We start from the raw sequence: 22801 nt of genomic DNA, 5'->3' as shown, positions 1-22801 counted from the left end.
GCGTCTCTCAGATGAGCACAGATTGTCTAAAGATGTGTGTGTTGTTACAGTCATGTCATTTATTCCAGTGCAAATATAATTCACCCCCAGCAGCTGAACCCCAGCCCAAGAGACCACGCACACCCTCCCCCCACTAGATTTTGGAACAGCTGGTAGCTGGTTGACCAGTTCACACCAGCTTCATACTCAACATCGTTTGACTAGCTCAAGCTATGTCTTGAAACAGATGGTAGCTGGTCATAGCTGGATTTTACACCAAGGCCTTCTTCAGCACTTGAATCTGGAGAGCGTGAGAGAGAGAGAGAGAGAGACAGAGAGACAGAGGAGGAGAAGGGGGAGAGACAGAGATGGATTAATGTGTTTAAATTAAATTATGAATGCTCGGTAGTACCCCGTTCGGTTTCTAAGGCAAAATTTGTTTGTTTTCTCTTTTGAAACTTTCAAAGATTGGGAACAACTTAAAGAATGTGACCAGGGCCTTCCGTCTGTTCGATCACAACCGGGACGGCAGGATCCAGAAACATGAACTGCTCAGGGTCTTGGAGAGCTACTGCCTACCCCTGGGAAACCAGGAGTTCTACAGGTCTGAGTATGAAGCGAGAGAGAGAGAGAGAGAGAGAGAGAGAGAGAGAGAGAGGAGGGGAGAGAGGGAGAGAGATAAAGAAAGAGACAAAGAGACAGAGAGGGAGATAGAATGGGAGGGGGAGGGAGGGAGGGAGGGAGAGAGAGACAGTCAGTGTCAAGTGTGGTATTCATTACAGTAACATCTCTAGTCAGCACTAGTTTTTCTAATTGAAGTTCGGCAGCATATAACACTGCATTTTGTTCTTCCAGACTTTGGTCGCACTACAGCCCAGACAACCCAGGAACCATGTCGTACAGAGACTTTCTCCAGAGACTCAGCATTGACTGCGAAAACAACGCCAAGTTGGAGAGTGAGGATTCGGTGAAGTCAGGTAATGTAAGGGACAATAACCCTGTTAAAATTCCCAACACAGTTAGAAGAGGCTGTACTTTGAAGGAGTGTGACTAACCTGTGTTAGGTGTGGCCTTATGAGAGTGGTCCTCACTCCTGGTCCTGGAGAGCCTGATTTCTTGGGTCTGAAGTGATTGCTGATATTGAGGCGACAACAAAAGCTAGCGCAGGACTAGGCGTGAGGACCACTGCCTTACAATATGCTGGATCGGCCAGCTGTCAGGAGAGACCTCCAAAGCCCAAACTCACCAAGTCTTTCATGTTTCATGCTTTTTTCCCTTGCTGACCATTGTCATTAAAAATATTTGGGTTGCAGCTTTGAACTGGGCTGCTGTCAGTCGAGATAATGTGAGACAGCTGCAGGAAAGGACACCTGCAGACTCTGCCACCCTGCCGTGCCAAGGACTGACACTAGAGCAGGTTCACGATGCCTTCTTGAATAAAGTGAGTCATTATTTCTCCCTGTGCAGTGTGTTCAAGAGTTACCCCAAAACTCTCTCAGTCTCTCAGTGAAACAGCGAACCAAGCATCAGCATAGTGACCTTTTACCTTTGAAGAGTAGCTTTTTTGTGAAATTCTGTCAGTGTTCAAGAACTCGATTGCTTTCAGTCACCAGTTGTGATTGCTACATCAGCATTAGAATGATCAGTTAAGAACTGCTGAAAAATGGCTGGTTGACAAGCTCATACCCAGCTAGGCCAGCTTATGACCTGCTCAATTTTTAAGATGGTCAAGATGGATTTTACAGAAGGGTTCTAATCACATGTCTGTGAACTTACACCTTAAAGGGTTAAAGGAGGGTTGCATTAACTCCTCACCCTCTCCTTTTTAAGATGTTCTGGACCTCATCCAGCATCTGTTAAGCAGTGGCTGGCGCAGGATATTGGTGCTAACTGGCAAAATATCATTCACGCGACAGGCAATGACAATTTTTAATTAAAACGTTTGCCTAGAACATAATCTCCAGAGTGGTTTTGTTAATTATGACTAATTTCTGTGGTGATAGTGGGGAGATGAAGCAGCTCTTTAAAACATTGTGTATGCTGGGTTTTCTCCATGGCAACGACTGGCAGGGCAGCAGTGGAGTATAGTGGTTAGGGGATCTTCGCTGGTGGGGCACTGCCATTGCACAATTGACCATATTTACACATGAAATCCGTACTCTCGGTTTTGCAATCCGTACTCTCAGTTTTGTAAACCGTGTGCTCGGTTCACCAATTACATCCCAAATTATGCAATCCATACCCTCTGTTTTAGCAATCCATGGGTTCGGTTTGCCTTCGCAAACCGAGTACAGGGTTTACAAACCTGGGGGAACGGATTGACAAATCAAGCGCATGGTTTACTAAACTGAGGGTGTCGATTTGCAAACTGGATTGCAAAACCCAGAGTATGGATTGAAATATTTATATAATACCTACGTTGACCAGAGGCGCTGCATACATGGGATTGTATTTCTAAATGTAAGCTAAACAATATTGCATGGTCCTCGCTGGTTCCAGCCCCTGGTGGGTGCAGCATTGGACCCTGGGTACTTTGTTCTGGTGTAAACTAAACATGAAACTTCTTTGAGCCCCCCATGGATTTCATGCCTTCCGTACGGAGTCACCCCTCGTTAGCATTACACTGGCATTTCAAAGACAGCGCGGGAGAGAAACTAATCCCGCTTTCAACTGCTCCCAGGAGGAAAATAACAGGCTTTGATACAATCTGTATGGATGTGGCATTTCAGTGCACTTTTTGGGGGGCCACACTGACAAAACAGCACATCAAAAGCATCAAGAGAATGCTCTACTAAAGATCTCAGTTGGAGACGTATCGGACTTTAAGCAAGCTCACTAACACAGTGTGTAAATTCTGCCCCTCTGTCTGTCGAACTGACTTTTGGGTCAATGCCATTTCAATAGTCAGCAGAGGAAATTAATTGATAGGCACTTAATTAGTCCAAAACCCTTATTGAACCATGGCATTTCCCTAGAACATTTTAACCCCTTTTCTGAACTGACTCCTGAATGCGTTTCATCCTACAACAGATGCGTCTGAGCTACAACGATGTCTGGCGAGCTCTCCAGGTGTCTGACGTTACCTGCAGCGGAGTAGTCTCCCTGGAGGACCTGAGATCCATCATCACCCACTTCCTGTTCCCTTTGAGCGACTTCCTGTTCCATGGTCTGGCGAGCCGGTAGGCCAGAGAGAGCGTGCATAAAGGAGTATACCACCAATTACACACTGCAATGTAACAGTGCTTTGGTTTACACAAGGACTACTCAATTGATGACTCACCATAGACATTCCCATGCCCTGATGACAGAATCAGAAAACTGTTTTATTCAGATGTAACAAAATTGGCAGGTCTGTATCGGCACACTAATGACAGAATATTCACTAATTATGATTCATAATTTAAGGAAGCATTACTTTATTTACACGTATACAATACATATTTTTCACACATTGTAATATGTGGAAAGAGTCTAGCCTTTTGTAGTCAATAAAAAAAGAAAAGAATCAGGCCCCTATGGAGAAGCAGCTGAAGACCCTGCCCTGTTTGGCTCTTTCCACCATTTTCTGATGCAGGTTTGGCCTGAAGGCTGCAGAACCGGTACCGTGGACCCAGTTCATGGCCCAGTTTAAGGATTTGGCCCCGGACGAGAGGCAGACATCACGTGTTAGGTTAGAACAGTGCGAAGAACACTTGCAAGTCACTTTGGATAAGCATGTCCTCTAAATGCCTATGTATGTCTGTATGCATGTCCGTATGGGTCCAGCAGGGGGCACTCTGAGCAGCAGGGCCCTGATATAGCCCAGCAGAACCTGCAGGCCCTACAGGAAGTCTACCCTCTGCTGAAGAGCTCTGCCCTGAAGTCTGATCAAGTGAGCATCAGTGAAAAAATGCATAATTTCATGTAAAACCTGCACTCTACCACCAGTTTCCCAGTCCCTGTCCACCTTTACATACCCAAAATGAAATGGTTACTGTTCTTGAACCCTTTTGACTACAGGCATAATCCTAGTCTCTTCTGAAAGGTAACCCTTTGGGGTTTGTTCTCCAAGAGTCAGAGACATTACTCCAAACAAAGTTACAGAAGCTCAAACACGGTGAATGTAGAAGCTTCTTTTCTCACTGAAAAGATTTTCTGTTTTAGACTGGATACAGATTATTGTAGATGTGCTCTTGGAGCCACAGCCACAACACTGGACAACAAATTCCCTTTCAAATTTCATGACAATATCACCAAAAATGAGCATTCTGCATTGTTTTTTCTAAGATATGTCAAGGCAGTTTTCCAAAAAGGACATTTTGAGATTCCAAAAGGACACATACGTGGTATATCTTGTTACCATATTGATGGAAAATTGCACGGTGAAAAAATTTATGAATGCAAAAAAACCCCCCTCACTGGTCCAGCCCTTGGTGGGTGATTTAAGGGGATAAAAACAGAATTAAACAGATGATCCTAATGGTCTGGCTGAAATTGGTAAGATCTCTACTGTGGCTGCAACACACCATTTTTACAGAATTTGTAAAAAATATCTTTACATTTTGTAAATTGTTCTTTTTATGATGCCATTACCATACATTTGGCCAGAGGCTGTAGCTTTCAGTAACACCTTCAGTTACTTTTCGGGAAAATAATTTAATATTCAATGCAGTTTGATGCTGTTACTATTTAATAATGTTGTTCCAAGTTTCTAAACCGTATGAAGTATATTCCAGAAATTAGTCACACATCTCTGGGAGATATTCTGTCTTTAATGTCATAAAACGGAGAGAAAGAAAAAAATACCAACTGTCTTAATAATAAACGGTGTGCGTACTGGATCAAACGAAGGACTGGGAAAGCTGCAGCTAGTAATCAGGTTTTCAGTAGGTGTGTTCTCATAGCCCTGGGGAGGACAACTAAAGTACGGAGAATGTGCTTTGACTCACAATGTGTGCTTATGTGTTTCAGTACCCAGCCAACACAAATGAAAAGTTCTCTCCTCTTAAAAAGTACAATCCTGGTCTTCAATAAGGAAAAACTACTTTGATATAAACATGATGTCATTGCTTGAAGTTTAAGTTCCTTACGGATTGGTCAGGATGGACCGCCTGCATTCCCTTTGTCCTGTTTGCTTCATAACTAGAGGAGGTTCTGGTGCCGTATCACATTACAGAAACCTCCATTGGTACTATACTGTATTGGTCATGGACTGTAACACAAGTTGACTGTTGCAGCTCCAAAGGTAGGGAGACAGAGTGGCCAGCGCTGAATATCTGGGGAGTGTATATAACCTGTAGATGAAGCTGGCTAAGACAGACTGAGGGAGGGTTACAGAGAAACAGACTGGAGATAAAGGTGGATAGAACAGGTTTGTCAGTTGCTCTACTGACCATCTCCACGGAAATATCCCATGATTAACATCTGTGCCCCCCCGCACCTTGTAGGGCAGGGCCGGGAAGGTCATGCGGGCAGAGCTGCGGAGGTTGTTGGAAGGCCACAAGTTTCGCCTGACAGAGCTGCAGTTTAAAGAGCTGATGATCTTGCTGGACCCTGCACACACTGGTGTTATCGACAGCCAGCGCATCCTGGAGCTATTGCACCCACCACCGGATAGCATGGTAACAACATCAGCCTCAATCCACCACAAGCTAACGTGCTAACACCATCACCCTCAACCCACCGTAGGCTAACATGATAACACCATCACCCTCCACCCACCGTAGGCTAACATGCTAACACCATCACCCTCCAGCCACCACAGCCAAACATGCTAACACCATCACCCTCCAGCCACCACAGCCAAACATGCTAACACCATCACCCTCCAGCCACCACAGGCTAACACGTTGACACCATCACCCTCCACACACCACAAGCTAGCACCATTGCCCTCTAGCCACCATCAGCTACCCGGCTGCAATGTGGCAACACTATCACCTGTGTCGGAGGGTGATGGTATTTCAGATGTGTATACTCACCCAACTCCTGTTTAGAATGTGGTGTCAGAGAAAAGTGGGAGGCCCTGACCTCCCAGTGTCGCCCTCTTCAGGTAGAGGCCAGGGAGTGCAGTGGACCCACACAGAAAGACAAGCTAACCATGGAGGCTGATGGATGGAGCACAGTGAGTTAAGCCATGAGTCTTCCACTAATGCTGTTTGGCCAATGACAGGCACAGCTGGGACAGCATGATGACAGCATGAGAATGGCAGAACAGTTGCTTGAGTTTTCTTATCTGACCCATGCTCTGGTTACCTGTCTGCAGGTAGAGGGGTTACTACGTGACAAACTCTCAGAGCACCTTGACCAGGTCACAGAGGCACTCAGACACTATGACCAAGGTCAGAATGGGACGGTTCATCGAGATGAACTTAGGGAGGTCATCAACCGCTATGGGCTACCTTTGTCAGAGGGTCACTTCAACAGGTGAGTCAATATAGAGTCAGAGTTACTTCTACAGGTGATTCAGTATAGAATCACAGTCTTAGCAGTTTTCTAGGTCTATATTATTTTATTTTATGGTCAACACCAGAACAACCCTACAGCTGTCTAGGATCTGCGTTGAGGACCACTGCTATAGAACATACCATCAAAGCTGGAGTTTAGGACAGTGATTAAAATTGATCCCAACTGGCATGCAAGTTACGAGGCCAATGTGGTGCTGAGAGGTCTGCCCCAGAGCCATGCTTTGCACAGAGCGAACCTATGAATCTCACCCAGAGCGACGATTTCTTACCAGCGGATTAATAATTATCATGTTCCCAGCAACAGGGAAACATGGGTCTATTCCCCCTGCTTCCCCCAAGTCTCATTCTGAAAACTGCAGGAATTCCTAATCTGCAGAACTGTTGCTGATTGGTAAATTATAAAAAATATTGAAAATCTTACCCAGCACTGTGCCATTTATAATGGTGTTTCTCTTCACCTACTGCAGACTTTGTGAGCCACACACGGACTCGGGAAGACTAGCATATGACCGGTTTCTGAATAGTTTGGGTGTGTCAAAGAGACGCAGCACAGCAAGAGCCCACAGGGCAATCAGCAGGTAAGAGCTTTAATAATTCTGTGTGTTTGCACATTCTGCTAGAATGTGTTAGCGTATTACTGTCGCATTTACGCTCAGTGAGCAATTGATTAGGTAGACACCAGCTTGTTCATGCAAATATAAAAAATATTTAGTAAAAAAAAAAAAAGGTCTAATAAATACCTAATAAAGTGTATATTAGCTCATTCTATTACCATATTCATAGCATGAGATAGCATATTTCCAGAGATTATGTGCATTAGCCCCTTTTCCTAGCATGGGGTTTGATCATTTTGATAGCATGCGCAGTATCAGGCCCAGATCCTCTCTGCGTGGAGTTTGCACATTCTCCCTGTGTTCGCCTGGCTTTCCTCTGGGTGCTCCGATTTCCTCCCACTGCCAAAGCATGTAGCCCAGGGACTACAGATGAAAACTTCCTGGCTAGCATTTACAGAAATGTTAATTAATGTGCATTGTCTCTGTCAAAATAAACGAATAAACTATTCAATAAATCTTCTCAGAGTTCTCCGTTTGTAGCTGGAAATGTGCTGCTGTGGTTCTAGGTCATCTGCGTGCAGGGTTAGAACCCGGGCTGTGGAGAACACGGTATTGAGGAAGATGAGAGAGAACCTGGCCCAGCGGAACATCACCGTTCACGACTGTCTCCCGGAAACAGGAGGGAACTCTGACGGAACGCTGAGTTTAAAGCACTTTGAGAGGGTGAGCTTCTGAACATTTCCCTCACTTTAGAAGTTTCCGGCATGACTGAGTAATGAGCCCAGCAGCACTGGGAGTTTGGAGATAAGACCCCACTGGGTTTATACGGACATTCCCGCGCAGTGATCGACTTTGTTCATGTCTTCTTTTTAACCTGCTTAACGTTTAAATAAATCAGTAAAGAGCCTGTCAAGAGATGGGGACAAGCAACATAAATATTCATTTTGTTCCCTTATGAGGATCATTTGAATTTTTGACAAGTGTGCCAGAACTTAAAATTTCAGTCAGCTTTCCTGCCGAAGGGGAGTGCTTTGGGAGCTGCAGAATGTGCTGAGTTTTGTTTGTACTCAGATCTTAGTTAATCAATGAAAGCAGCTGATAGCATAGTTAACACACCTCACCTCAGATAATTCACCGCGTCATGTTTTTGAAATGAACAAGTTGTTCATTTTAAGGTGAAAATACAAACCAGAGGTGTGTTCAAGATCGCGAATGGGAGAGAACAAAAGTGGACAATTAAAGTTATAATACGCTTTAATCAAAGTAATATTTGTTCTTACCCTAAACCCTGAATAACAGACAAGTAATGAATCAGCTAGCTGGCATTGTTAAATCTAATTCACATCCATTTGTATTTAAAATGCCTTGGTGGCCGTGAAGGTTTGCTGTCTTGAACATACCTCTGGTTGCCTTACTGGGCTGAATGGCGATATGCTTTGCATCAGGTCACAAAGGTGGTTTCACTGCAAAAAAAAAAAGTCTTATCAAGTTTTAGTCTTAAAATGTTTTTTTCTCTCAAGTACGAAATATTAGCTATCTTGAAATGAGTCAAACTGTCTCACCTAATGGAAATCTTTTTGTTGTATTTAGCAAAAAGCAGTAATAGAAATGAGCTTTTAAGTCTAAATAGAAGTCTAAAATACTTGTTAAGATTCTCTCTCTTTGGATTGTGCAGTATGTTGTAGAGTAACTGTACCTTCCCCTGCTGAAATCTCACTCCTAGATGCTGGAGGACTGTGGAATCAGTCTTGATCAGGAGGAGTTTGATGTTCTGACTGAAGCTCTTGGTTTTAAGGATGGAACCCTCTCCCATGCCGACTTCCTGGTTAAATATGAAGGTGAGGATGGCCAGCAGGTGTGTGGGGACACAAACCAGAGTAGACAATGACACACCTATGCACTCAGGTTCCACATTGCATGTCAAGACATTTCTGTTGTTAAGATGATTAATAGATAAGTGCTGTCTTAAGGGTCATAAATGACCCGCCACTATGTTCAACAGCGGAAAAACCCCCTAAATTATCTTTTCAATTTCAAAATAGATTTGGAGTTTAAAATTCAGTTTAGTGAAGGCGGGTCATTTTTTACCCTTCGGACAAGGAGATCATACAACATGTTAAGACTACACAAGGGTTAAAAAGCAAAGCAAAGCGATATCACAAGTTCCTTCCATCCTCTGCTTCTTAACTACAAGACGTTTGGGTTGGTAACAGGAGTTTTTGCGCTGTATTACAGCGCAGAACATTCACTGCCTCTTGGCTATTAGGCACCCCTCCCCACGTCTGTCTGTCTGTCTGTCTGTCTGTCTGTCTGTCCTCCCCTCTGACTCAGGTTCCAGCACTAAGCACATAATATCATAGCCTTTTCTAACTCCACTAGTCATCTACAGGATAATTAAGTGCATATATAGGTCCTCATTTCTCATTAGTGCTAAAAACAGAAGGAGAGTAGAACAGTTTCGTTTTTGATATTCTGCCTAATTATGTGTTTTCATTGGAAGCTTTTACTGTGAGAGGGACATCTCTCATTTTTATCTTCTGAAATGCCAATTAAAAGGAGCTTTGAATGCAAAGTCACGTGCAGAACACCTCAGAACGAAGAATAAAATGAAGGATGCACAAAAACCACATTAAAGAACAAATATCTGCAGTTAGGCTAATCTCACCTCATAAATAATTCATTTGTCAACAAAACAAACAACTATATTGTTTTCAGTAAGTTGCACAGAAACTGGAGACTTAAAATTACATTTTCTCCCAGCATCACTTATTGTAGCAGAAGAAAAATGTGTCCTGTAGAAAAGTGTGTACCCAGTAATAATGTTGACCACTGCATAGTCTGTATGTGCACATTATTATAACACCTGATCACTGCATAATTACATTTTATGTATTCAGCAGATGCTCTTACCAAGAGACACAGCTTAAATTATTTTATATACAATCCATTTATACTCATGGATAGTAACTGAAGCAGTTGAGGTAAAGCACCTTGCTCAAAGCTATAGTGGATCTAGGAATAAAACTAACAACCACTAGTTTCCTCAATGTAATACTACACTGTCATCCTTCACTGCCACAGTTGCACGTTACGTACTGTTACAGCAATGTAATAACTGTTTAGTAAGTGTAGTAGTAACACTGTAATAATGTACAGATAAACTGAAGGAGAAGAGGGCGACAGAGCTGAATAACAGTGTGACGGAGAAGCAGCCACGCTTCCTGACAGCAGAGGACTGTCTCTCTCAGATGAAGGAGAGGATCGAGAAGTACCACGGGGTGAGAGAAATGTACTCTACAGCTGAGGGCTAAAATCCACAACATAAAACGTAGCTGAAATAATAACACCCAACAATAACAACAAACCCCATCTATAGATAGCAGCTTTCATCTCCTGACCTCAAAGCACTTTACAATGAGGTGCCAACACCAACGTGTAGCCCCCACCACTCAGCAGCCATTTTGTGCCAGAACTCTGAGAGCAGAGAGAGAGAGGAAATTATGCAGTCTGGTGGATAGATGGCATGTGTTAAGCAATAGCAAACATTTTCTTATTTGTTTAAAATGAAATGAATAACTGCTGAATGAATCACCGACATGAAATGAAAATGAAATGACTCACTATTAACAAATAGGTGTTCACACAGCTTCACAGCGGACGTTCTAAAGAGGAAACCCCCCCCTTTCCAAATTGCAGAAACCAGAGAGCAAAACACTTATTAAGGTTATGAATAAGCATCTATTCAGGCATCTGATAGGATTCCTAAATACAGTACTCTGAGAAGTAAGAAATCACTGGATGGACATGCCCTACATTCTTTCAAAAAATGGTTCTGAAAGGGTTCTTTGGTTTGATTCCATAAAGGAACCCTTTTTAGATCTTCTTGGAACCCACTATCAAAGTTGTGCAGTCTGAAAGCTCAAAGAACCAGTTTGCCCGATGAAGAACGCTTTAACTAGATAGGGTTCTATTATTCTCTGAGAATGTAGGAGAATGAATGAAAGAAAATCGATTTAAAGGTACAATAGGTAAGATTTCTGTGTTAAAACATTGTTACAAGACCATTGTAAATCCATTCCTATCATTGAAAAAGTCTCACTGACATGTTGACTCACTCTCTGCCTGTGTTTGTAGTCCTCAAATTGCAGGTTTCAAAATATGCAGTTGACGGACTGACACTCTTTACCAAAATATTGTGTAGTTGTACAATAAAGTTGTACAATAATTCAAACTCATTGGTTGCAAATTGGTTCTAATTGTCACAGCCAATGGTGTGGAGGGGAATTTCAACATCAGCGCATTCACAGAGAAGGGTGCTTGTTGCTGCAATTCCTCTATTGACTTGGGGGGGATATAGTATATCCATCCATCAAACCCCTAGTAAAGCATTCTTGGATTTTCAGGATGTCCTCACGGCCTTCCTCCTGATAGACCGGAACCGGGACAGCGTCATCGACAGGAACGACCTCAGGCGGCTGTTCGACACCCTGATATTCCTCACCAAAGAGCAGGAGTACCAGCGTATGCTGGATCTGCTGGGACTCAAACCTGGAGCCACACTGAACTACACAGAGTTCTACAGCACCATCCAGGCCTGCAGCCAGTCAGGTGCACTGCCTCGACCCACCACCAGGTGAGCTCCCCCTCTCCTAAACACACGCAAATGAAATATCGCCAGCCTGCCTCTTACGGATGTTCTCAATCAAGAATATGTGGAGGTACCCACAACCCTTCACTTTATGGACGAGCAAAAGATGTTTTGAAAAGCAGGTCTTTACTTTCAACTGGACAAAAGCAAAAATGCTGTTGGCATGCTCATGAATCGCTCTGAGTCATTTGTTGCTAATGAATCACTAGGACCTGGTTGCTAACGAATCACTGGAAGCTGTTTATTATCTAATGAATCGCTAGGAGCTGCTTGTTTGCTAATGAATCGCCAGGACCTGTGTGCTAACAAATCACTGGAAGCTGCTTATTGTCTAATGAATCGCTAGGAGCTGTTTGTTTGCTAATGAATCGCTTGGACGTGTGTGCTAACAAATCGCTGGAAGCTATTTGTTTGTTAATGAATTGCTGGGAGTGTGCTGGTACTTTATGTTTCCTTCACACCAGGACTGTATGCACCGCTGGGTGTACGTTTATCAGAGTACTGTGATAGCCATTCGATGACTGCTCATTGTGTGTGTGAGAGAGCGATAGAGAGAGAGAGAGAGTGTGTCTGCGTGTGTGTGTGAGATAGAGAGCTAGAGAGAGAGAGTGTGTGTGTGTGTGTGCAGCCATGCTGAGAGTTGGTTCATTATGTGCGTGTGAGAGAGATAGAGAGTATGTGTGTGTATGTGTGCAGCCATGCTGAGCGTTAGCTCATTGTGTGTGTGAGAGAGAGATAGAGATAGTGAGTGTGAGTGAGTGTGTGTGTGGATGTATGCAGCCATGCTGAGTGTTAACTCATTGTGTGTGTGAGATAGAGATAGAGAAAGAGTGCGTGTGTGTGTGTGTGTGTGTGTGTGTGTGCGTGTGTGTCTGCGAGTGTGTGTGTGTGTGTGTGTGTGTGTGTGTGAGTGTGTGTGTGTGCAGCCACGCAATGAACGTGAGCTCATTGTGTGGTCCTGTACCAGGGGAAGCAGGTCATTAGGCTGATCAGTCACTGCTCACACCCCTCAGTATTACTTCAGGTCTTGAAGGTTCAGTAGTCCGTTTGACACTCAGAAGCAGTTCACCAGTTCAGTCGTTCACTGGTTAGACGGTCCGTTGGGCCTACTGCTCACAGATGTGACTTCGCTGCTAAGGCTAGTTTGGCTGCATTACTGCCATTGTGTCATTGCATTACTTCCTCTAAAAATAACTGCGTTTCTTAAGCCCAAGCTAAGTCCCAAGCCCAATATGAAATGGCTCCACCCAAATCCCAAGGGGTTTTGGCTTTGGTTGAGAAAATGGAAGAAGTTGAAAACATTTAGTTGGGTTTTAATTGGGGCTCAAAACAATAGTATTGCAGCCATTTTGATTTGGTTGAAAATATATATGGTTGAGAGTGCCATATGGAATTTTACGGTCATTATGCTTGAGTGCCATATGGCACTCTTGGGACTGAAAGCGTTGAATAAAGTTCTTGTTTTTGTCAAGCAACATTTGTGCATTTTTCTGCAGATCGAAACGGTTTGTGGAAGAAGCAGGGGAACAGGTTCACAGTCACCTGGTGGCTCGAGCTCGCAGCAGTTGGTCTGATATGGCGAAGGTGCGTTTGGTTTAAAAGAGACTCCCGGTCAGCTGACTAAAGAACAATCCACCACTGCAACTCTCTGTGCCTCCATAACCTCTCAATTCCAAAAGTGGGACTTAAACTTTTTTTTTTTAAGTCACCCTACAGTCACATTGGAGAATGTTGGAAATGAACAGAGCTGGGTTAAATACCTCATTGCTTTGGATTCAAATACTTTTCTACACTTTACTGAGCTTGGATCCTATCAAATGCAAACCCCAACTTCTGGTCCTCTTGTATGGCTCATACTGCACCAGGCCAGATCAGTCAATCACAGAAAAGCAATTGTGTACATATTTGGCCCAGTTCTGTGTAAAATCACATTTCTTAAGAGCTGTCTGCTGTATTGGATCCTATCAAATGCAAACCCCACCTTCTGGTCCTCTTGTTCGGCTCATACTGCACCAGGCCAGATCAGTCAATCCCAGAAAAGCAATTATGTATGTATTTGACCCAGTTCTGTGTAAAATCACGTTATTTAAGAGCTGAAGGCGTGTGGTGGTAATAATCGGTGATTCTGCTCTCTGTGCAGGCTTTTTTTCACTCCGATGAAGAGGGTAACGGCCTTGTCTCTAAGAATGAATTGAGAGAGCTCCTGTACTCCTATGCTTTGCCCATCACCGCAAACCAGTTCGAAAAAATCTGGTCCAGGTAATGCACTTTTTTCCAAGACTAAACTAGAGAACCACATGGTGTGGGCTAGAGTTAAGCCATTTTTGTTACATTTCTCTTACAATAACAATAATTTCACTTTTTTATCTTTTCTTTTTAATTGAAATATTTTCATTAAACAGGAATGAAGAGTAACATGTTATCTGTCCACGTGTGCTGGGATCTCTTACAACTTCTATACTTCAAATGAGACAGAAGCAAATGAAAAAGATATGACATTAGTGCCTGAAGAACAGTTCTCTCTGAGAAGGCAGGAAGTTCATTAATGTTATCTATCACCGGTTTCACGCAGTCAGTGCGCATATGCAGAAAAGGCCTTCAACTTTCTTCAAGGACAGGCTCAAAGAATGGTGTGGGCAGGCTTCACTGTCACGCACAAATTATTTATTTTTTTAGAAAACATGAAAGTAGCCATTAACAGAATATGCATTTAAGTTTTCTACTGTCAGGCTGTCCACCCTCTTGATATTCCCTACGTCTCTGTGCATTGTGTCATTCTCTTTGCTTGTTGCATCTTTACACATAAAGCGGTGTGGTTATGTGCTGGTTCTCTGGACTGCAGTGGTTCTGAAACTTGGTCCTGGAGTACCCCTGAATATGCTGGTTTTCGTTCTTCCAACCACAATGGCAATCCAAGAATTTTTAACAAGCTGTTCACTTCAAGTATTTAGGTGCTTTTCACATTTAGAGGGATTACTTGCTCTCTTAAACCACATTTTGTCAAATAGCTATGCATACCACAGATAATACAATTCCCATGTTCACATTGTGCTTATTGCAAACAATGCATACATTTTGTAGAATTAAAAAAGTGGTAAATTATTTTTAACTGATCAAATTAAAGACTGGAGTGAATCAGTAGGCTCCTAATTGGCGAAAGTGTTGACACATGGCCACCAAAACGAACCATTTGGAAGATAATGAAGAATTCAAAAGCAATTTTATAACAACTTATAATGAGGCAAACCTGCATTGTGTTGATATGTTTAAGGAATAAAATGAGAAATGAAATTAAACACATGTTTAACAACCTAATTAATTAATTAATTAATTATGAGTTTGTTTAACCTAAGTCTTTTATTTGTTCCTCTTCTTATATAATTGTTAGCAAGATGGTGCAATGAGCACAGTATGAACATGTTAATGTTATTCTTCATGCAATTGCAAAGCTATTTCTGGCATAATGTGTTTTAAGGTAAATAATACATTTTAAGATGAAAAGCACCTAATTAAGAAAGATTAACTGCTTGGTAAAATGATTCAATGGCAATTGAGAGTAAAACAAAAACCAGCATACACAGGGGTACTGCAGGACCGAGTTTGGGAACCACTGCTCTACTGGATGGAGTGGACATGAAATGGTGAACCCATGTGTTTCTGTGCGAGAGAGACTGGTAGGACCAACTGCCCCTGGGAATGTGCCGACAGGTATGACAGAGAAGGTAGAGGTGTGCTCACCCAGTCTGAGTTCCTGGACAAGCTGGGCGTGGCTCCTGAGAGCTGTGGGCGTGGCCAGAGCCGGCAGACGGAGGAGGGGCGTTCTGATTCGCGGGCGCTGGGGACAGCGGGCAGTGCTACACCGGGGCCCCTCCCAGAGTCACGCCCCGAGCCCCTCCCTCAGAGAGAGAGCGTGGAGCACTTTAGCCCCGACAAGGCCATGCAGAGAGTGAGAGAGGAGGTCACGACCTCCTACTACACCCTGCTCAAGGTAAGCAAAGATACATGTGTGTGTCTGTGTGTGTGCATGTATGTGTGTGTGTGTGTGTGTGTGTGTGTGAAAAAGTGAGAGCGGTCACAACCTCCTACCACACCTTTCTCAAGGCAAGCAAAGATATGTGTGTGTGTGTATGTGTGTGTGAATTGGACTTGAAATCTACAGCATGGTGAGGCCTAATCCTACACTAAATTCAACTTTGATTGGAGATTCTCCATGCAAAACTCAATTTTACTAAATTTAGTCCAGTTTAGATCAATTAAGCATGATCTGTGCCCATGGCCTCTTTCCCCCAATTTTAAAAAGTGTCAGAGATAGTAGTGAGACATGTACCTGTCTCAGATAACACCACCTGTCTCAGGTATGGCCTGTTCTCTCTGCTCTGTCTCCAGGCCTTCTCTGCCCTCGACAGGAGTGGGAATGGTACCGTCTCATCGCTGGAGTTCCGGAGGGTTCTGGACCATTTCTGTGTCAGACTGTCAGACAGGCAGCATACACACCTGCTGGCCAGTCTGCCTGTGAGCGAGGAGGACCACAGCATCCCCTGGAGGACATTCCTGGAACGATTCCACCTCAACAACCAGGTGAGAGCACAATTGAACATCACAACCACTTCTCAACATGGTGAGGACACACCTTAACAGCACAACCATTACTCACAGTGAGAAGGCACCTTAACATCACAACCATTACTCAACATGGGAGAGATCACACCTTAACATCACAACCATTACTCAACATGGAGAGATCACACCTTAACATCACAACCATTACTCAACATGGAGAGATCACACCTTAACATCACAACCATTACTCAACATGGAGAGATCACACCTTAACATAACAACCATTACTCAACATGGAGAGAACACACCTTTTTTATTTTTTTTTATTTTTTTTTTACAAAAATGAACATATATACATTGGTAATTTTCAGAGATAGAGAGAGAGGGAGAGGGAGAGACAGCGAAGGAAGAAGTATGAAGCCTTTGAGGGGAGGGTAAAACAAAACAGACAGAGTGACTAAAAATAACAATAAATTAAAAAAAATAAAAAAAAAGAATAATAATAAAAATAATAATAAAGTGTGGAAAGAGTGACTTGTGTACACATATGAACACGCAGACCAACGGGCAGATAGATGGATATGTGTTCTTTGAGTAGATTAAACCAATGTGAGAACACACCTTATCATCACAACTATTTCTCAACATGGAGAGATCACAGCTTAACATAACTATTACTCAACACGGTGAGAAAGCATCTTAACATCACAAACTGCTGAACATGGTGAAAGTTCACCATAACATCACTACCTTTCCACAATATGGTGAGAACACACTATAATGCCATTATAACCCATGTGAAAACATAGTAGACTAAGCATATTTGATATTTAATTATACCTCAAAGTTTCTGAAGTATAAAATAGTATATTTCTGGTATACAAGTATGTTAATGGCGTGTGTTCTGGGTGCATGTGTAAAAGCTGACATATGTTCATGGGAAATGGGAAAGGTCAAAACCTCTGACGACCGGCCGGAGAAAGCAGAAGGATATGTGAAGCCACGCCCACTTCCACTGAGTGACATCCTAGAACGCATCAGGGAGGTGGTGTGTGCCAGGATCTACACAATCGCCAAGGAGATGGCTGACCGGGACTACGCCCATCTTAACGTCATCTCCAAAGAGAACTTCAGGATCATCTGCGACCGCCATTTCCTGAGGCTCACGCCTGAACAGGTACGCCTTCATTTGGCACCCAAAGATAGAATCACTCACCTTTTATTTTCAAATGTTTGTAGCTGCCCTATTGGACATTAATAGGATTTTTAAATAATACTTTTATTCTATATTTTCAAGTGTTATTATTAAACTTATAGCACATTTTGTGGACCAAAAGGTATTCACTTATTTAAAAAAACAAAGGAAAAACCATCCTTCAGAAAAAATACACATTACATTTCAAATGTTCTCCCAGACTAAGAATCAGTTTGTCTTTTTCTCCAACTTGCTACAGTTTGAGGGCTTGTGGAAGCAGCTGCCAGTGAATGATTTTGGAAACCTGGAGTACAACGAGTTTCTGAAGAAGTTCAGTGGAGACCCTGCTGGGGGACTGCAAAACTCGGAGAGAAGGGACCCCAGGCCAAGCTCAGGGGTACCCACCACAACCATACGCCGCCCCAAAACTGCCCCCTGCACCCTTGGACGCAATAAGGTACAGAACTACAGAAACCACCTGAGGTACTTAAAGGCATGGACTGGAATGTTTCAGCTGAAATCACAGGGAGACAGAGATGTTAGGAATACAGAGCTAATAGTGTGTGGGTCTGTGGTTGTCTATTACCATTCTTCCCAAACACCGGTACATGGTCTTTGAGACTCAGAATTGTGGGTCCACATGTTTGGGAACCATTTTGGGAACAACTGATCTGAGGCTGAGAAAAGTATGTCTGAAATGTATGTCTGAGGCTGAGAAGAGATTAGGTCAGGAAACAACATTTGCATTGTCTCGTGATCTTACCACAGCACATCAGGTAATGTTAATTCAAATATTTCTCAGGGAAAACTACACTCACAGGGTTTTCCTGCATTACCATCAATGCAAACTGAAAATAGTCTCAAACAGAAAGAATAATAAGAACTTGGTTCATTTTGAATGAGTTCTTTTAACTGTGATTTATTTTCTTTAAATGCAGTCAGCAGATGTGGAGGAGCCCAGGGGAGCTGTGTCTGTTCAGGGGAGCAGTGCTACGCCCCTGCGGACCTTCGACGCCCTGGACCGGACGATGCGCGGGCAGATCCGCGGCTGCTGGAGGGAGCTCCAGAGACGGTGCCAGGACGAGGACATGGCGGGATGCGGTGGGATCGGCACGGACCGCTTCCTGGGTACTGTGTCCCCGCAGCGGGGTTTATTAACAGACCCTGCAAACACACCTGGGTCTGAACACACCTACTGCAAACACACCTACTTTACTCTACACTGACAAACCAGTAAATTGCCCTCCAGAATACTGAAACCTTCAGAGAGTTTCAGTTTCCAATATTCAGATCAAATTCTTCCATAAGATCGTTAGTGAATAGATTCTTAAGGATGTAAAAATTCAGGGTTCTGAATGACCCAATTGGATGGATCCACCAGCCCTGTCACTAGCAGACAACCTTTAACCTTTTGAATTATCCCCCAAATACTCACAGTACCTGAGGCTCCAGTAGTATCTCCCGGCTAGTGCACACACAGGTTCAATACATTTCAATTCAATTTTATCTGTACAGCACTGTTTACACAATGATGCTTTACAGAGTAACAAAGGGCAAAAGAAAGGGCAAACACCAGGCCCGAACCTCCACATAGCACGCACATGAGGCATGAAACTCCCCATGAAGTCTGTCTCAGTCTGAAACAGGATGTTGACAGCCGGTGTGTGTGTCCCAGCCATCCTGCAGGACCTGAGTGTGAGGATGACGAGGTCAGAGCTGGAGCAGCTAGCGCTGAAGTACGGCATCGCGGTCAATGGCAGGATCCCGTATGTCGACTTCCTGCGCCATCTCCTCCTCTCCATGCAGCCCCGCCCCGCCACCGCCTTCCATCGACCCAAAGTGCCGCTGCCACGCACCCCGGTACGACCCGCCACTCGTGCTCTATGGAGGACCTGGGACTCATAAGGGTGGTCATGTGATCTGGGACTTATAGGGGTGGTCATGTGACCTGTGACTTATATGGGTAGTCATGTGACCTGGAGCGCATATGGCTGGTCATGTGACCTGTGACTTATAGGGGTGGTCTTGTGACCTGTGACTTATAGAGGCGGTCATGTAATAATAATAATAATGATAATAATAATAATAATAATAATAATAATAATAATAATAATAAACTTTATTTATAAAGCACTTTTCTTGCAAAAAAGCAGCCCAGAGTTCTTTGCCAATAAAACAGAAATATAAAAAAGAATAATAATAAAAATGCAGGACACAGTAGACAGATTGCAAATCACAAGTAATAAAATAAATGATAAAACATAAAAACAGTAACATAATACAAATAGAAATGGTCAAAACAAAAGGCATTACTAATTACAGTTAAAGGCCAGGTTAAAAAGCTATGCTTTTAAACACTGTTCAAAAAGTGACCTGTGACTTAAAGGGGTGGTCACGTGACCTGGGACTTAAAGGGGTGGTCATGCGACCTGTGACAAATAGGGGTGATCATGCGACCTGTGACAAATAGGGGTGATCATGTGAACTGCATTAAAGTGACAAATTCAGTTTAATAAGGGTCAACTACCGCAACTGCATGATTTAAAAACGACTTAATAAATAAAATATATTATACATTATTAAATATATATTATATAAATATATTTGAGCTATCTTCCAAGACTACACATCTGGGATTGCAAAAACATTAATATTTAATGTAAACCTGGCTGTTTCACAGGACCAAATGTGGTGTAGTTTTCCTTTCCATACACCATAAACACACTTTATGTTGGGGAAAAGCAGTGACCGGAGGGTGTTATCCAGAGCAAACACACTGCACACACACGGCTGGGTTCCCCCAGCAGTCCCTGTTTTACTCCTCTTAGAGAGTCTGTCAGCTTTAAACAGGTTCATGAGAGAGAACCGCAATGAAGCAGCACTGAACACAGAGAGGACATACTGTGTGCATGTGTGTGTGTGTGTGTGCGTGTGTGTGTGTGTGTGCGCGTGCGTGTGTTTGTGTGTGTGTGTGTGTGTGTGTGTCTGTGTGTGTGTCTGTGTGTGTGTGTGCCGGGTATTCATTCAATTAAAAATAAAGAAAAACCTTGCTTCCCACAAAATAATAGCACAAGGCCCCATTTCCATCAAAATGGAACTCTGCACTTCTCCCACATACCTGATTTTAACATTAATTAGAGCTCCAATCCTCTCTGGCCTTTAATACAGAGACTGCAGCTCAATCCCCCCCCAAAAAAACGCCCACCAATCAAATCCAAGCCTCAGGCTGCCACGGTCATGTGACTTACTTATGTTCGAAAGGAGAAACTGTCAAACATCTCAACCTGGAAAACTCAAGACTGCAATTACAGAACAAAACATCTCATACACCGCAAGGTGCTATTCAGACCCATAGACCTCATTCTCTCGACAAACAGCACTTCAGCACAGAACCGCGGGGTAGGAAATTGTATTTGCTCGTGCTTTCATTTCAGGATTTATTTGTCTGCTTAGCACACACATTTACATTGAGAGACAGCAGCAGTGCCCTTGGAGTTAAAAGGCAGGTTCCCAAACAATTATACCACAGCGGCAACCTCTTACATAATGACATGAGAAATGTAAGGAAGACTAGATATTCATGACTGCTACGCCAATTATAAAAGACAAACTTAGCAGGAGGCGATGTGGATAACTGCAGAGGCTTCTGTTGGATTGTCGTTTGATGGGGAAATGCTGGTCTGTGCATTGAGCATGCTCAGTCTGGTCCAAGTCTGTTTCCGTCCTGTATGGCCTGGTGTGGTCTGGTCCAGACTGGTCTGTTCTGGTTTGATGCGGTTCTCTCCCCGGGTCCAGGTGAGCAAGGGGGTTCTGACTGGGCCGTGTGCAGACACCATGCTTGGAATGCTCGGCTTGGTTCGGAAGTTCAGGAGACCAATGAGACACAGCTTTGTTGCCTGCGATCCAACCCGGAACGGCCAGATCTCCATTAGTGATTTCAGACAGGTACGCTGACCTGAGCCATTGCGGCGTGCTGATTGGTGCAAACAGCACTGGGTATTGGGTGCATCCCAATACTGAAAAAATGCATCCTCCTTTCCTCCACTTGTCCACTCCCCACATACTTCCAGATAGGAAGAGATGAGCGGAGGAAAGGAGGATACATTTTTGAGATGTACCCTTAGTAATCTGTTGGAATCTGTCTGGTGTCTGAAGGGATAAAGCAGGTGTCTGTCGGCTCTCCAGGACTGGAGTTAAACTTGCAGACACTACAGTCCTCCAGGACTGGAGTTAAACCTGCAGACACTGCGGCCCTCCAGGACTGGAGTTAAACCAGCAGACACTGTGGCCCTCCAGGACTGGAGTTAAACCTGCAGACACTACAGTCCTCCAGGACTGGAGTTAAACCTGCAGACACTGCGGCCCTCCAGGACTGGAGTTAAACCAGCAGACACTGTGGCCCTCCAGGACTGGAGTTAAACCTGCAGACACTACAGTCCTCCAGGACTGGAGTTAAACCTGCAGACACTACAGTCCTCCAGGACTGGAGTTAAACCTGCAGACACTGCGGCCCTCCAGGACTGGAGTTAGACCTGCAGACACTGCGGCCCTCCAGGACTGGAGTTAAACCTGCAGACACTGCGGCCGTCCAGTACTGGAGTTAATCCTGCAGACACTGTGGCCATCCAGGACTGGAGTTAAACCTGCAGACACTGCAGCCCTCCAGGACTGGAGTTAAACCTGCAGACACTGCAGCCCTCCAGTACTGGAGCCAGAGAACCATGTTAAAGAATAAAAAGTAAGCCCAGGTCTGTTGAAAGTTTTAAAAGCTGTGAGAACACGCTGAGTTCTGTTGCCTCTGCTGCAGGTACTGGGGCAGTATGGAATCTGCCTTTCCCAAGACGAAGTCTTCCATCTCACCTCTTACTTTGACAAAAATCTCTCAGGGAAGATATCCTACAACGACTTCCTGCATTCCTTTCTACAGTGAGGAAAACATGCAGGCAGTGCTTCTCCCTATGGAGCTGATGCAGCAGGGGGTTCTGGGTAAAGTCTGTATGGTTAATGTTTGATGGGTTTTACCAGTGAGAAATACAACAACATTCCATTCACTACAGTAATACTTGAGTAGAGACATATTTGCTATAAGAAATGTGAATACAAGACATATTCACTACAATCGAGTGCTGAGAAATATTCACCACCATAATTGAGAGTGCAGAGAAAATGTACCGTAACCAATCAAAACATTTCTGTGATTGCATTTTTTAAATATGATTCTCCCTTTCAGTCCAAGCTTGTCTCAATCATCTCGTTTGTTAGGATTCCTAGCTAATTATTGCCTCTTTTTTTTACTTACCCAAATAAAGTATTTCCTACATCCGAGTCTGCATCCTTTCACAGCAGATGCTCGAGCTTTGTGTGGAAACGTGTGAAATGCAAAACCCATAAGAAAAAAACAACAGGGACTGCAGCCTGC

General features: G+C 43.6%; 1 protein-coding gene across 1 annotated transcript in view; it reads left to right on the top strand.

Annotated features, from left to right (window-relative positions):
• The window catches only part of efcab6 (EF-hand calcium binding domain 6), a 33288-nt gene extending 10976 nt beyond the window's left edge, over nucleotides 1–22312 (top strand). Inside the window, exons 6-29 of the mRNA XM_061251942.1 lie at nucleotides 447–583; nucleotides 835–956; nucleotides 1293–1420; nucleotides 3010–3158; nucleotides 3554–3649; nucleotides 3748–3850; nucleotides 5406–5579; nucleotides 6011–6082; nucleotides 6224–6384; nucleotides 6893–7003; nucleotides 7546–7702; nucleotides 8703–8817; nucleotides 10136–10257; nucleotides 11383–11612; nucleotides 13124–13211; nucleotides 13768–13886; nucleotides 15336–15615; nucleotides 16014–16205; nucleotides 17140–17364; nucleotides 17642–17839; nucleotides 18321–18510; nucleotides 19058–19242; nucleotides 21178–21327; nucleotides 22190–22312. Of these exons, the coding sequence (XP_061107926.1) occupies nucleotides 447–583; nucleotides 835–956; nucleotides 1293–1420; nucleotides 3010–3158; nucleotides 3554–3649; nucleotides 3748–3850; nucleotides 5406–5579; nucleotides 6011–6082; nucleotides 6224–6384; nucleotides 6893–7003; nucleotides 7546–7702; nucleotides 8703–8817; nucleotides 10136–10257; nucleotides 11383–11612; nucleotides 13124–13211; nucleotides 13768–13886; nucleotides 15336–15615; nucleotides 16014–16205; nucleotides 17140–17364; nucleotides 17642–17839; nucleotides 18321–18510; nucleotides 19058–19242; nucleotides 21178–21327; nucleotides 22190–22312 (3627 nt within the window). The remainder of the gene's footprint in view (nucleotides 1–446; nucleotides 584–834; nucleotides 957–1292; nucleotides 1421–3009; nucleotides 3159–3553; nucleotides 3650–3747; nucleotides 3851–5405; nucleotides 5580–6010; nucleotides 6083–6223; nucleotides 6385–6892; nucleotides 7004–7545; nucleotides 7703–8702; nucleotides 8818–10135; nucleotides 10258–11382; nucleotides 11613–13123; nucleotides 13212–13767; nucleotides 13887–15335; nucleotides 15616–16013; nucleotides 16206–17139; nucleotides 17365–17641; nucleotides 17840–18320; nucleotides 18511–19057; nucleotides 19243–21177; nucleotides 21328–22189) is intronic.
• The last annotated feature ends 489 nt before the right edge of the window (nucleotides 22313–22801 follow it).

The sequence above is a fragment of the Conger conger genome, chromosome 8 (genome assembly GCF_963514075.1).
Source record: "Conger conger chromosome 8, fConCon1.1, whole genome shotgun sequence".
NCBI lineage: Eukaryota > Metazoa > Chordata > Actinopteri > Anguilliformes > Congridae > Conger > Conger conger.
The sequence above is the reverse complement of the archived record's forward strand: the minus strand, read 5'-3'. Positions and strand labels throughout refer to the sequence as shown.